At 47.7% G+C, this 13,452-nt stretch overlaps 1 protein-coding gene across 1 annotated transcript in view; it reads right to left on the reverse strand.

Moving 5' to 3' along the window:
• Positions 1 to 596: 596 nt before the first annotated feature.
• znf296 (zinc finger protein 296) overlaps positions 597 to 13,452 on the reverse strand; it is a 45,579-nt gene continuing 32,723 nt past the window's right edge. The window contains exons 3-4 of the mRNA XM_072549438.1: positions 9,952 to 10,811; positions 597 to 6,700 (exon numbers count right to left, since the gene is read on the reverse strand). Of these exons, the coding sequence (XP_072405539.1) occupies positions 5,879 to 6,700; positions 9,952 to 10,811 (1,682 nt within the window). The 3' untranslated portion in view covers positions 597 to 5,878. The remainder of the gene's footprint in view (positions 6,701 to 9,951; positions 10,812 to 13,452) is intronic.

Here is a 13,452-nt window from a genome sequence, read left to right on the forward strand (position 1 = left end):
CAATTCTTTTACACAGGGAGTGGTTTATGTATGGAATGAACTTCCAGAGGAAGTGGTTGATGCAGTAAAACTTACAATGTCTCAAAGACAATTAGATAAGTACATGAATAAGAAATGGTTGGAGGGATATAGGCCAAGCACAGGCAGGTAGGCCTAGTTTAGTTGGGAAGGGCTTTTGCCCGAAACATCTATTTTCCTGCTTCTCAGATGCTGCCTGACCTGCTGTGCTTTTCCAGCACCACACTCTTGACTCTCATCTCCAGCATCTGCAGTCCTCATTTTAACCTGGTTTGGGATTATGTTCAGCATGAACTGGTTGGGACAAAGGCTCAGTTTCTGTGCTGTGTTACTCTATTTGCTAACAAAAGAGAGGGTGAGGTTCTCTCCCTTCAACATGGGGTGGGAGCAAGGAGAGGGGAGTGTGCTTTACAGACAGTGGTCCTGAGGCCAAACCTCTGCCTGTCAGCCAGGCTCAGTTCAACACGGGCTCAGATTAAGACCTGGGATCCTAGTTTAGGCCATGACTATTATCAACTGAGTAACATCTCATGGGTGAGAGAGGATGATAAATCAAAAGCCAACTGCACTTTCCAAATCTCTCTTTTTTTTAATTCAGGTGATGCAGCAAGTTGCTTTTCACTGAAGTTCAATTTTATAAAATACATTAAAAATATTTGCTCTTCAAAACTTGGGTTGACAGTATTTTTACAAAATACTTCCCCAGCCCCCATTTCTACTCCCCCTCCCCTTCCCGCTTCCCAATGTTGTCACTGGACTGCGATGACTACTGATAATCCAGCCGTGTAATCATAGACTAACTGCACTTTAAAGCTGGACCCCTACCATTAGCTGTTCCACAATATAGTGAAGTGTTTATACAGCCTGCTAAGAAGGTTTAACAGCCATTCAAACATCTCTGACTTGTACCCATTGTTATACCATGGGGCATGTGGACACTTTGCACATAGCTAGCTCCCAGTGTTACAAAGAAACTTGTTATTTGATATTTTAAAAATTCTTTGGAGGAGTTAGATGCGTGTGGAAAAAGAATGAATGTATTGCCAGTTTTGTGGACATATCTGGAGTGATTTTTTCCAAAGAGGTAGTTGGACGGCCACTGTGGACATTGGAGAGGTTTTTTTAAACTAGTCTTCCTAGAAATCACATGACTGCTTGCTTTGCTTCAGACCACTGCTAGGGCTGTTTGAACAATGACTGGCTTGGGAGGTTTTACCTGGTTCAGTTGAAGGGAAGATCACTGAGGACAAAGCGGAGTAGGAGGAAAGCCTGCTAAAGAACAAGCTATCCAACTGATCGCTGAAAAAAAAAACACTCCAGGTGAAGCCTGCTTGTTTATTTGAAATAGTGATTGCTTTTTTTTGAACAAAATATGCCAAAAAGGCTCCAGAGACAATTGTAAAAATCATTATAGTCATTAGAAAGAGAGGACTGCTGGTGGTTTAAACTGAGGGTCACCACACCTTAGGCAAGGGGTGAGGTTGAGAAGGTGGGGACCTTCATGGTAACCTCAGCTGGTGCGGGAATTGAACCCACACTGATGGCGTTACTCTGTATCACAGACCAGCCAGGTCTGAACAGGCTGAAACTCAACCAGGACGGTGTTTTGCTTGATCACCACTACAGCCCTTGCAAGAATCTGAAACAAGGAGCCTTCGATACAATGAGTAGGTACCACTGGGATTTGAACCGTGCATTTCCAGTTTATTGGATAGACGCTTTAACCAATTAAGCCACAGAACCATCCATTAGAGCTTTCTTTAATTTTTTTCTCTTTTCCTGAAGCATGTCTACATATGGGAATGTGTGGGTTTTTGAGGACATTGACAGTCATAAGGTTTTATACTCCTTTATTACTGACTGTGCATATAAACCATTTATTGCATCTTTATTTAATTGGCCATCTTGGTAACTGGGAGAAGTATTTTTATTTCATATTGTGACCAATGGAGTAGTGGGACTAAAGCAATAATGTGTCCCTCCAAAGCCTCAGTTGCAACATCACAGCAATAAATGATAAGTAATCAGTTTTATTGTGCATTTGGTTCAGTGATAAACATTGGCCAGGACGCCAGGGAGAAATTCCCAGCTTCTCCTGTATAGTGGCCAAGGGGTCTTTTATGTCTGCCCAAGGGGCAGACAGGACTTTGGTTTAACGTCTTAGTCCGAAAGACGACTCTTCCAAGTGTGGAACACTGTGTCTGCTTGAAATATGACCCTCATGACTCTGCAGTGGGGACTCAAAGCCTTCACTTTCTGTTTCAGAGGGCTATGGCTGACCAGACTCCATCAGCAATCCCCAAGTGGACACCAATGAGATCGGTTTGAGATGCAGAGCTGATTCTGACAGCTAAAGATCAGGGGAATTGTGATTTGTGTCTCTGTATATATGTGTGTGTGTGTGTGTGTGTGGGTGTGAAAGTGTTTTGAGGGTGTGTCGGTGAGTGAGGATGAGTGTGGGGCTGTGGAAGTGTGTGTAGGTGTGAGTATCAGTGTATGTTGTCAAGTGTTAAGAGTGCGGCTGTGCGTGTTTGAGAGAGTGCGGCTTTGCATGTATGAGTGTGACTGTGAGAGTGAGAGACTACATGCAAGGGTGTATTATCTCCTGTTAACACCCAAACTAGTACATCCAGTGACAACATTGCTACATGTCACACTCCCTTTAAACACTTACCCCACCCCCACCGCATAGTGAAACAAGCCTTGCTCTAAAGAATTCCCTACCAAACATTACAATAAAGCCCATCAGCCAAAAGATATACTCCCCACAGTGACAAAGTAAAACAGATGAGGTCAGTGCTGTCTGGCAAATATTGTACAGTTTTACTGCAATTCTACCCATCCCACCCCACCCCTGAACATGCCAGTTTTCAGTCATTCACAATATTAAACTATACAACATTCAACAAATGTACTTTTGTGCCCGTCCCACCCTCCCCGAGCTTTCTTCTTGAATTAGAATCGTGTTTGACACTGACCCAAACCCACACAAGTTATCACAAACACACTGGTAATACAAAAAATTGTCATACAAAACGCACCCTTTGCCCTAATCCTGGGGCACCCTGACTGCTTTCAGCGTGAAATACATTACAAAGAAAAAAACTGCTTCGCTCCCAGCGCACCATGTAAAAAATACATGACTATTAGAAAAATACAGAGGAGTCTACCCAACTCTCCGATGGAGGTGCAATTCTGGTAGGCTCCTTGAACCATTACACTCACTGGCACACGTGCACCACTACCCCAATAGACACCTCGTTTACCAGCCCCTGTATCATCACTGATAACTTTTGCAGATCCAAGTCATTCCAGGTGCTGGGCACCGTGATTTAAAATGCTGCAGATAAAACACCCCCCATCCCTCACAGGACCCAGGCTTTACCATCTTCTTGCGACGTGTCATTGCAATGGCGTACCAGCTCTCTGCACAGATTGAAATACCACTGTGGCAAGTCCAGACCAAGTTGGTAAGCTCTTCGACAAAGGATGGCAACACAGTTGAACTCCATAATGCAGTTTTCGCTGGACATCTCAGGAAGTGATTGGCAGAGGGGACTGAATCACCTCTCCTAGCCGCTTCTCCACCCGCCAGCCTTCCAACTGAGGGTGTTCACTGGAGAAACACTGAACTGACACACCATGGCAGTGACCACCAAAGCAATCTGACAGGGAAATGTAGGCTTTGGGTGGTTCTAGAACTCTGTCCCTCAACCCCTCTGCCTCTCTCACATCCTTTTGAGCCATTCATCAAAAACTTTCATCATCCAGGTTTTGGTGGTGTGTGTCTAATATCTCCTTAAATGGCATCAAACTGGTAATGCTCCTGTGAAGTGCAACCTTAGAGGGGCTAAATAAATGCACCTTGTTGTTGAGAAGAGAATAGCCAAAGTTAAAATTGCTGTCGGTTTTGCCTAAGGTGCTTTGATGTGCCTGAACTGTTGAACAATATGACTGCTATCAGTTTGACATCATCCCTGTCAGTGCTGGTGAGGGGAAATCCATTATAGGTCTTAATAAAAACCAGGCTGTCCTGGAGTAAAACTCAGGAAATTCCCTTCCATGCAAAGGGTGGTGGAAATTTGAAACTTGCAACTTGCCATCTCAAAATGGAGAGGATGTTGGAGGGGTCAGAACAGTGGCTTTGATGATTAGTGGGTTGGATTTTTACAGAGTAATGACTTCGAGAGATTTGGACTTGATGTGGTGTGAAAGACCTGCATTTATATATAGACTTTTACAAGATCATGACAGCTCAAAGCGATTTCTATTGAAATACTTGAGGAGCTGAATGGCTTTAATCCTGTGCCCACGGAGTGGTATTTGATACGGGCATCAAGTATAATAGCCCACCCCAAGGGAAAAAGGGACCTGTGACTCCCTCCACCGCTCCAGGAGGTTATTCTCACCCCTGAGCACCCTCTTCATCACCCCAGCCCCACTTACAAACACAAGCAGGCCTCCTAAACTGGTTTTGTGTGATCGAGACCATGAGGCTGACTCATGAGGGTCAGCATGGAGCAGCGAGAACTCCTCAGCAGTCCTTTCAAAGGCCTAAGGGACCAAGGAGAGTGCTTCGCTTCTGACCCATCAGAGAATGGTGCTGCTGTTCACAAATATGGAAGTCTCTTTGAGAGCAGAGGGGTCACACGCTCAGTGATCAACATGAGTGAGACACCCACCTGTCTTCACTATCCCACCTAATAGGCCGTTCTTATCGAGTGAGCCTTGACAATGAGTCTCAGCTATTCAACCTCAGTGTGCATCACAACAAATTCCGTCAGAGCAGGAGCAGGCCATCAGCCCCTGCTCCTCTGTTCAAAAAGGTCTCAGTTTATTGAATTTTAACCTTCCACAGCTACCAAGTACCCTGAGCACGAACCTGAGCCTTTGGATTGCGATGAATGTAAACTCGGAAATATCTGGCATTCACCTATCTGAGAGGATTGGGGGTGGGGGGGGGGTGAGTGCCAGGAGCAGAAGGGGGTCAGGAAACCAATACAGGAGGCGTTTCGGAGATGGGAGGGCACAGCTGTTGGAGCTGTAAGGTCATGTCAAGACATTTCCAATCCATGTGCACAGACCTCCGGGCAGCTGCACAGCTTCAAAGGAACACTGGGTGCCGTGGGCACTCGCGCTGGTGTGGGTGTTTCTCTGCCATTGTCTCTAGTCCCTTGAGAGTCCCACACTTGAAGTCTCCATGTGGGGCCCTGTGTAGTTCTAAGGCACTTCCTTTCAGTGGCAGATCAATGCCTCCATTCTCCTCACCCACGAGAAAAATTCTAACTGAAGAATGCTGGCACAGCGGAGTATCCTCCTGCGTGTGAGGTTGGCACCCCACCCCTCAAATATTGTCCAACTGGCCAATAAAGCTCTTCCTATTCTCTTCCTTTCCTCCTCCCCAACATCATCTACCAATGGTCCTCCTCCTCACTCCATTTATCCATAACATCCCACTCCTAGCTCAGGAAGGCCTCCGTCCCAACTGAAAATTGGCCAACAATGGCACCACTTGGCTCTTGTTTGTTCTGGGAAACCCCCATGCTCCCCACACCGCCGCGGCTAAGGTTTAAATGCCTGAAACTTTAAATGTTCATAAACATATTGGATGGGGACTGGGAAGAACATTCATCTTCACGGGGATTACATCAAATTTTACCAATTGGAACCCAGACCATTCAGCCCACATCTCTGCCCTGGTCCTTATGCCCCATAAGTTCTGTACAGAATGACTGAGGGAAAGTTTTCTCACTGCACCCTCCATCTAGAAGGTCCATCCTTTCCTCTGTCAGGGTCCTACACCCCAAGTCCCCCCCCATGAACCGGGCTATGATGTCACTTCCCCCACCACCTCCCCACCTCAATTGGAGAGCTGGGGCTCCTGGAGGTGTTCACTGTGGCGTTTTTTCATGTGCTTCTCCAAGGTGCTGTAGATACTGAAGGGGATGTTGCACGTGTTGCAGCGGAAGACTTCCTTGCCCGGCTGCATATGTGTCTTCATGTGCCGGGTCAGCTTGCTGCTCTGAGTGCAGGCGTAGCTGCAGAGCTCGCAGCGGTATGGCCTCTCCCCCGTGTGGCTCCTCCGGTGCACCGTCAGGTTGCTGGCATTGCGGAAGGTCTTGCCACAGAACTCGCAGGTGTTGCGGCGGCGCCCCTCGCCCAGCCCCCGCCCGACGCCCAGCCGTTTCGGCGTGCTGTGCCCGCTGGCCGTGCCGCTGTCTGCCGACGCCTCCCGGGGCGGGCTGGAGGAGCAGGAGCCGGCATTCTCGACGGAGTTCTCGGACGACGGGGAGGCCCGGGCGCCGGCGGCCGTAGAGGAGGGGGCTCCCGCCGGTCTCCGGGAGGCTGCGCAGTCAGCCAGCCACCGGGAGTAGAAGTTCCGGCTGGCCTCCTCCGACAGGTGGTCTTTCTCGGCCTTGATCTGCCTGAGAGTCCCTCTCAGAAGGCTGGGGCCCCGTGGGGGTGCAAGAAGCCGCTTGGAATGAAAGCCAAAACCGTTGGCCAGGCCTGGCGGAGAGGCCCTGGCCGATTCGGTCTCACCGTTAGCAAGGTCACTGTCCCCCTCCATCTGGAGGCGTTCTGACTCAGACAGGGCCTCATTTGCCTGGCAGTCCAACTGCTCCTTGAGTTTCCCCAGCTGCTGATCTTCACCCGACTCTGGTTCCTCCTTCAGGACCTTTATCTGTTGTGATACACAATATACAACAAGAGTTATTGTGAATGTGACAGCTCAGCAAAATGGCCCCTGCAGCCTAACAGTACAGGCCTGCGTTTACATTCCTACTTCTTCACAGTTATCATAAAATCTCAACATTACAGAAAGAGGCCATTCAGCCCATTAATTCAGCAAGGATCCTCCAAACAGCATCCCACCTTAACCTCATAAACCGCATTTCCCATCACTAACCCACCTAACCTGCACATCTTTGGACTGTGGGAGGAAGCCCGCACAGACACGGGGGAACATGCAAACTCCACACAGTCACCCAAGGCTAACCAAGCCCATCTCTCTGCTATGGCTTTTTTCCTCATTGGTCACAGGATGTGGGTGTCAATGACTGGGCCAGCATTTATTGCACAAAGGCATTTAGCAAAGATGTCAGTGTAAAGAACGTCAATGATGGGACCTCTGACAGACTTTAATGTAACATCCTTGTTGCTGGTGTGGATCGTTACCTGTGTAAGGTGACTGCCAAAATGGGCAAGATGAAGGTGGCCAAGGTCAAGTCCTTTATGAAAAGTACATAACTACAACCAGCTGATGCCAACCATTGTACATTCCCCTGGATAAGACTGTTGTGAGTAAGGGAGTTTTGAGGAATCCTACTCTGAAGTGTAAAGCCAGATGGGAAGTTTGAACGAATGGTGCAAGACAGGAAAGAATAAATGGTTCTTCCAGAAGCTCTGATTTTAAATTGTATTTCAATGTAAATATATATTTATTATAAATATTTTTAAAAAGTCAACCACATCGCTGTGGCTTTGGAGTCACATGTAGACCAGACCAGGTAAGGACAGCAATTCAGGCAGCATCCAACGAGCAGTGAAATCGACGTTTCGGGCAAAAGCCCTTCATCAGGAGGGCTTTTCCGCGAAATGTCGATTTCGCTGCTCGTTGGATGTTGCCTGAACTGCTGTGCTCTTCCAGCACCACTAATCCAGTATTTGCATTCCAGCATCTGCAGTTATTGTTTTTACCAGGTAAGGACAGCAGTTTCCTTCCCTACAGTGAACTAGATCACTTTATTATGACAATCAATCGTTAGATGTTTGCTCATTTCTCTTTTAATTCCAGATCTTTACCAAATTCAAATTTCACCATTTTCCATGGTGGGATTTAGCCCTGCAGATCTGAATTACTAATGCAGTGACACCTGTTTGCAGAAGTTTGCATGGGATGAGGACATCGCCGGCTAGGAGCCAGCCAGTATTTATTGTCCATCCCTAACTGCCCAGAGAGCAGTTAAGAGTCAACCACATTGCTGTGGTCCAAACCAGGTAAAGTTGGCAGTCTCCCTCCCTAAAGGACATTAGTGAACCGATGGGTTTTTCCCAACAAGTGATAATGGATTCATGGACATCATTAGATTCTGAGTTCCAGATTTCTATTTAATTCAAATGCCACCATCTGCCAGGGTGGGATTTGAACCCGGGTCCCTGAAACATTACCTGGCTCTCTGCATTGTCTGGGGTCCAGCGATAGTACTATAGGCCACCATCTGCCCTTAGTCACCTTAGTCAATCTCGAGTCGCCTCTACCATTTATTAAGCCCATCAAATCACAACTCCATCTCCCCACACTATCTCGACACCCTTCAATTCCCAAAATATCTCAAATTATTCAACGTTTTCAATGACCGAGCATCCACAATGTCTTCTTCTCTAAAATGTCAAAGACCCCCACCCCACCTCTCCTCCACCTCAATTTAAAGATTAGCTTCCTCTCTCATGTTTATCGACTGCAGTGATTGGAGAAAGAGCCTCACTAGCACTTTCTCAAGGGTAATTAGGTATGGGCAGTAAACACTAGCCATGGCCAGAATCCATTCAACAACTCTTTAAGAAATCGCTATTTACAACTACACTCATTGGCGTCTGGAAGAATCAGAGGAGACTTAAGATTTAAATGGATTTGAGAGGAGAACATTTCCTTTCCTGAGGGAAACTAGGGTACAGCGTAAAGATAAGGGGTCTCCCAGTTACGATGGAAATGAGGAGGAATTTCTTCTCTCAGAGTAATTTTAGCCTTTGCAATTTGCTGCCCTGGAGACTGCCGGGGTGTGGTGGGATGGACGGTGTGTCATTGAATAAATTCAAGACTGAATAAAACAGATTTTTAATCATCTAAGTGGTCCCAAATTATAATGGGGGTAGGGAGGAATGTGGAGGTGAGACCACAAACAGATCAGCCAAAGTCTTACAGTTGTGGAAGAGGATTGATGGGCTGAATGGCCTAATCTTGCTCCTAAATATTAAGATCTTATATCTCCTGGTGTGTTTGTGGGATGCGGGTGCCGCTGGTTGGTCAGCATTTATTGCGTGTTGCCTTTGGGAAGGTTAAAGGCCTTCTTCAACTGCTGCAGTCCATATGATGGAGGTTGTGCCACAGTGCCCTCAGGGAGGGAATTCCAGGATTTGGGTGCAGCAGCAGCAGTGAAAGACGCTGATATATTTCCAAGTCAGGAGGGTGAGTGACTTAGACGGGAGTTGGTGGTGTTCCAATGTATCTGCTGCCCTTGTCCTTCCAGATGGAAGTTGTTGTGGGTTTAGAAGGGGCTATCTGAGGATCTTTGGTGAACTTCTGCAGTGCAACTTGTCACTGGTACACACTGCTGCTACTGAGTATCCAGTTGAGGAGGCAATATTGCAGGGCTGTGGGAAAACAGCAGGATGGAGGTGAAAGGAGTTGGATCGCACAATGGGGCGAATGGCCTTCTCTTTGTGCTGGCTCCTGAGAGGAGGAAATTGGAGAGTGAGTTACTTGCTAGAGCTCACCTTTAGGTCAAGAGTGACTTGCACAGGAAATATTACAGGGCTGCAGGAGAAAGATTTGGATAGCACTCACAAAGAGCACAATGGGGCAAATGGCCTGCTCACATGTTGTCTCGGACTGGGGGAGGCGGTGTAAGCCAGGGCTCATGTTTGATTTGACGCAAGGAGGCTAGGAGCTGCATTACTCTTTCAAAGAGCACCTTGGGATGAATGGCCTTCGCATGTGATGGAACGCGAAGGGAGGTAAACAGGAGAGTGAGTAACTTGCTCAGGCTTACATTTATTGACTTGAGGAAGTAATATTGCAGGGCGATGGGAAAAGATGGGAGGGGAAAAGGAGTTGATTGTACTTCCAAAAGGTATGATGGGGCGAATGGCCTCCTCCTGTACTGGGTGCTGAGGGGAAGGAAGCTGGAGGATGAGTAACTTGCCAGACCTCACCTTTATGTCATGCTCAGTGCTGAGAGCTGGGTAGTCGGTGGTGGTGTGTTCGTCGCCGTCCTCGGCCATGCCATTCTCCAGGCCTGGTGCCTGGTAGGCCCGGTGTCGGTAGCCATCCTCCAGGAGGGGGCCATCGGGCAGAGCTGCGGCCCAGCCGTTGAGGATGCCGGCGTGGTTGATGTGCGTCTTCATGTGGCGCTTGAGCTTGCTGGACTGGCTGCAGGCGTGGTCGCAGAAGGGGCACCGGTACGGCTTCTCGCCAGTGTGGCTCCTCCGGTGCACCACCAGGTTGCTGGGGAACTTGAAGCTCTTGCCGCAGAACTCACACTCCTTGCTGCGGCCGTGGGGCCTGGAGGAGGAGGAGGAGGAGGAAGCGGGCGGTGGAGATGAAGCAAGACCCGAGAGGAAGGCCGGTCGGCCTCCTGCACCAGGCCCCAAACCTCCCGCCGCCAGCTTACGCAGCCTCCGGGAAAAGTCCATTGCCTTCGCCGGCATCCTCATAGGGAAGGTCCGCTCGGTGGCACGGTGGCGGGAGACGGCCTCCTCGGAGCCGCTGTCGCTGTACTCCGGCTGGCCCAGGGCCGATGGGCCGAAGAGCAGTGAGTTGGCCGGGGAGCGGGGCCCACGCACTGAGGATTCGGGGCATCGTGGCTCCTCGAAGGGGCTCCCCTCGAGCATGGAGGCGAATGGAGCGACCTGCTCCTCCCCGGGCGATGGAGGGATCCCCGTCCTCTCCGAATCATCCAGTTCCAGGTAGATCTGCAGGCCATGGGTGTACTGTGCATGGTGCAGCAGGACCCTAGCATTGGAAAAGGGCTCCTCACAGGAGGTGCAGACATAATACGCAGGTTCCAACTCATCTGTGAAAGAAAAGAGACACCAACAATAATAAATTAAAAAATCAGAATGCGCTGGAGAAACTCAACAAATGTGGTAGTATCTGTGAAGAGAGAAACAGAGTTGACCTTTTCAACCCAATCTTCTTCAGAGCCTAGTTTTTGTTATTTTAAAAATGTACTTTGTTCATAATTTATCTTGAGGTACCTACACAGGTACTAAGGCAGCTCTGTACAGTCTTTGGATCTAAAGACAAAGCAAGCATTGGAATTTGACATTCCCTGCAGTTGCCTCTTGAAAGCTCGGTTGTGGCAAATCTAATTGCAATCTAACTTAGGACAAACGGTTGGAGGGCATCAGAAACAAAATCAAAAATTGCTGGAAAACACCCAGCAGGGCTGGCAACATCTGTGGAGAGAAAGCAGCGTTACCGTTTGCAGGCCCAGTGACCCTTCTTCAGAACTGAAACATCAACGCTGCTTTCACTGCACAGATGCTGCCAGACCTGCTGAGTTTCTCCAGCAATTTCTGATTTCCAGCATCTGCAGTTCTTCTTTCTTTTTTTAATCAGAGGACATCAGTTTTACTCACTCTGACCCTCTGTACTCAGCTCCTCTGATCTGCATCAGTTCCCATTCCAGTGATCTCCCCCAACCCCCCACAGGTTCCAAAATCTTATCCTTGTTTCCCAATGCCTCTGCCCACCTCCTTATTTCCATGCAGTTAGATGGTGGTGTCCTGGTAATGGTACTGGACCAGTCATCCAATTAGTAATGCTAATATTCTGGAGACAGGGGTTCAAATTCCAGCATGGCTGCTGGTAGAGTCTAAATTCAATTAATAAAACCTGGAAAGGTGAGCTTGACAAAATGAGGGAGACATTGACAACTATCATCAATTATTGTAAAAGCTCATAGAGTTCAATAATAGGAAGGAAATCTGCCATCTTTATATAGTCTGGGCCTACATGCGACTCCAAACTCACAGCAATGTGATTGACTCTTAACTTGCCCTCAGAAACACAGAGCCATCTCGAGCAAGGGCAATTAGGCATGGGCAACAAGCACACCCATATCCTGTGAAAGAATAAATAAAGATCTCGGATCCTCCAATTCTAGCAGCAGCAGATTTTAACCTGTAACAGTCGTGACTTTAGTTGTCTGAGCCCGCCCCAAACTTCTCCTTCCTTACAAAGCTCGACTTTGAACAGTTTAAACCAGTTGTGTGGTCACAGTTCCTGCCATGTCTGTTTGCAGCTCGGAGTCACATTATTTGATGACACTCACATGCCTCGTCTCAGGAGATATTACAGATAAGGAGCTACACAAATGCAGCTTGTTGTTGTTTGCCTTACATAATATTTGATACATCTATTAATACGTTACATCTGCATCCACTTCCTGCCTAAATAAATTAACTTCTGACTGTCACACGTTTGTCACAAATGTTTAATTATAGCTTCCAAGGTCTGTGTAGAAGTAGCTGAGGCTCCCTCTAGTCCATGGATGTTGTCGCCACTGAAAGTGGTCAACCCAAATTTAGATTCAGAGATGTACGGAAACAGACTCTTTGGTCCAGTTCGTCCATGCCGAACAGATATCCTTAATTAATCTAATCCCATTTGCCAGCACTTGGCCCATATCCCCCTAAACCCTTTCTATGCATATACCCATCCAGGTGCCTTTTAAATGTTGTAATTGTATCAGCCTCCACCACTTCCTCTGGCAGCTCGTTCTATACGTGCACCACCTTCTGCATAAAAAAAGTTGCCCCTTAAGTTTTTTTTTAAATCTTTCCCCCTCTCCCCTTAAACCTATGCCCTCTAGTTCTGGACTCCCTCACCCCAAGGAAAAGACTTTGTCTATTTACCATATCCATGCCACTCTATAAGGTCATCCCTCAGCCTCTAACGCTCCAGGGAAAACAGCTCCAACCTATTTAGCTTCGAAGTTACTGCACAGAACAGAGCCCTTGGCCTACCTACTTATGGTGATTCGGCAAAAGTAGCATGGGCAACATGAGGAAAAACATTTTTACGCAGTGAGTGGGTAGGGATTTGGAATACTCTGCCTGGAGTGTGGAAGTGGTAGGGTATTTTGAGGCTACAGGAGGGGAATCTGATTATGCAAAGAAAAAAGTATTTGGAAGTCTGCGGGGGAAAGTGCAGGTGAGCAGCACAAGATTTTGTGCTCTTGCAGAGAGCTGGTACAGGCACAAAGGCTGAATGGCATCCTGTACAGTGTAACTCACTGCAAATTCATCCAGATTGGCATTTCTGCTCCACCTAGTTCTCCCCCTTAATCTTCATCCTACCTGACACTCTATACCCATCATTTTCAGATGTTCATCAGCCTCCTTTTCCCTGGAAAGATCCACAGAGGATGATCTGCCCATTGTGCCTGTACTGGCCCTTGGAAAGGGCTATCTAATTCATCTTTTTCCGCACAGCTCTTGCCCCAAAGCCCTGAAAATTTCTCCATTTCCCTCTTGAAAGCTCTTGTAAAATGTGTGTCATCCACCGGATACTAAGATTTAGTACTAATTAACAAAACGATGCCATTTAAGGCACTGCAGTTTCTATGTCGAAAGGGTGGTGCTGGAAAAGCACAGCAGGTCAGACAGCAGCTGAGGAGCAGGAGAGTCGATGTTTCGGGCATAAGCCCT

Source organism: Chiloscyllium punctatum, chromosome 29 (genome assembly GCF_047496795.1).
Source record: "Chiloscyllium punctatum isolate Juve2018m chromosome 29, sChiPun1.3, whole genome shotgun sequence".
NCBI classification, from domain to species: Eukaryota; Metazoa; Chordata; class Chondrichthyes; order Orectolobiformes; family Hemiscylliidae; genus Chiloscyllium; species Chiloscyllium punctatum.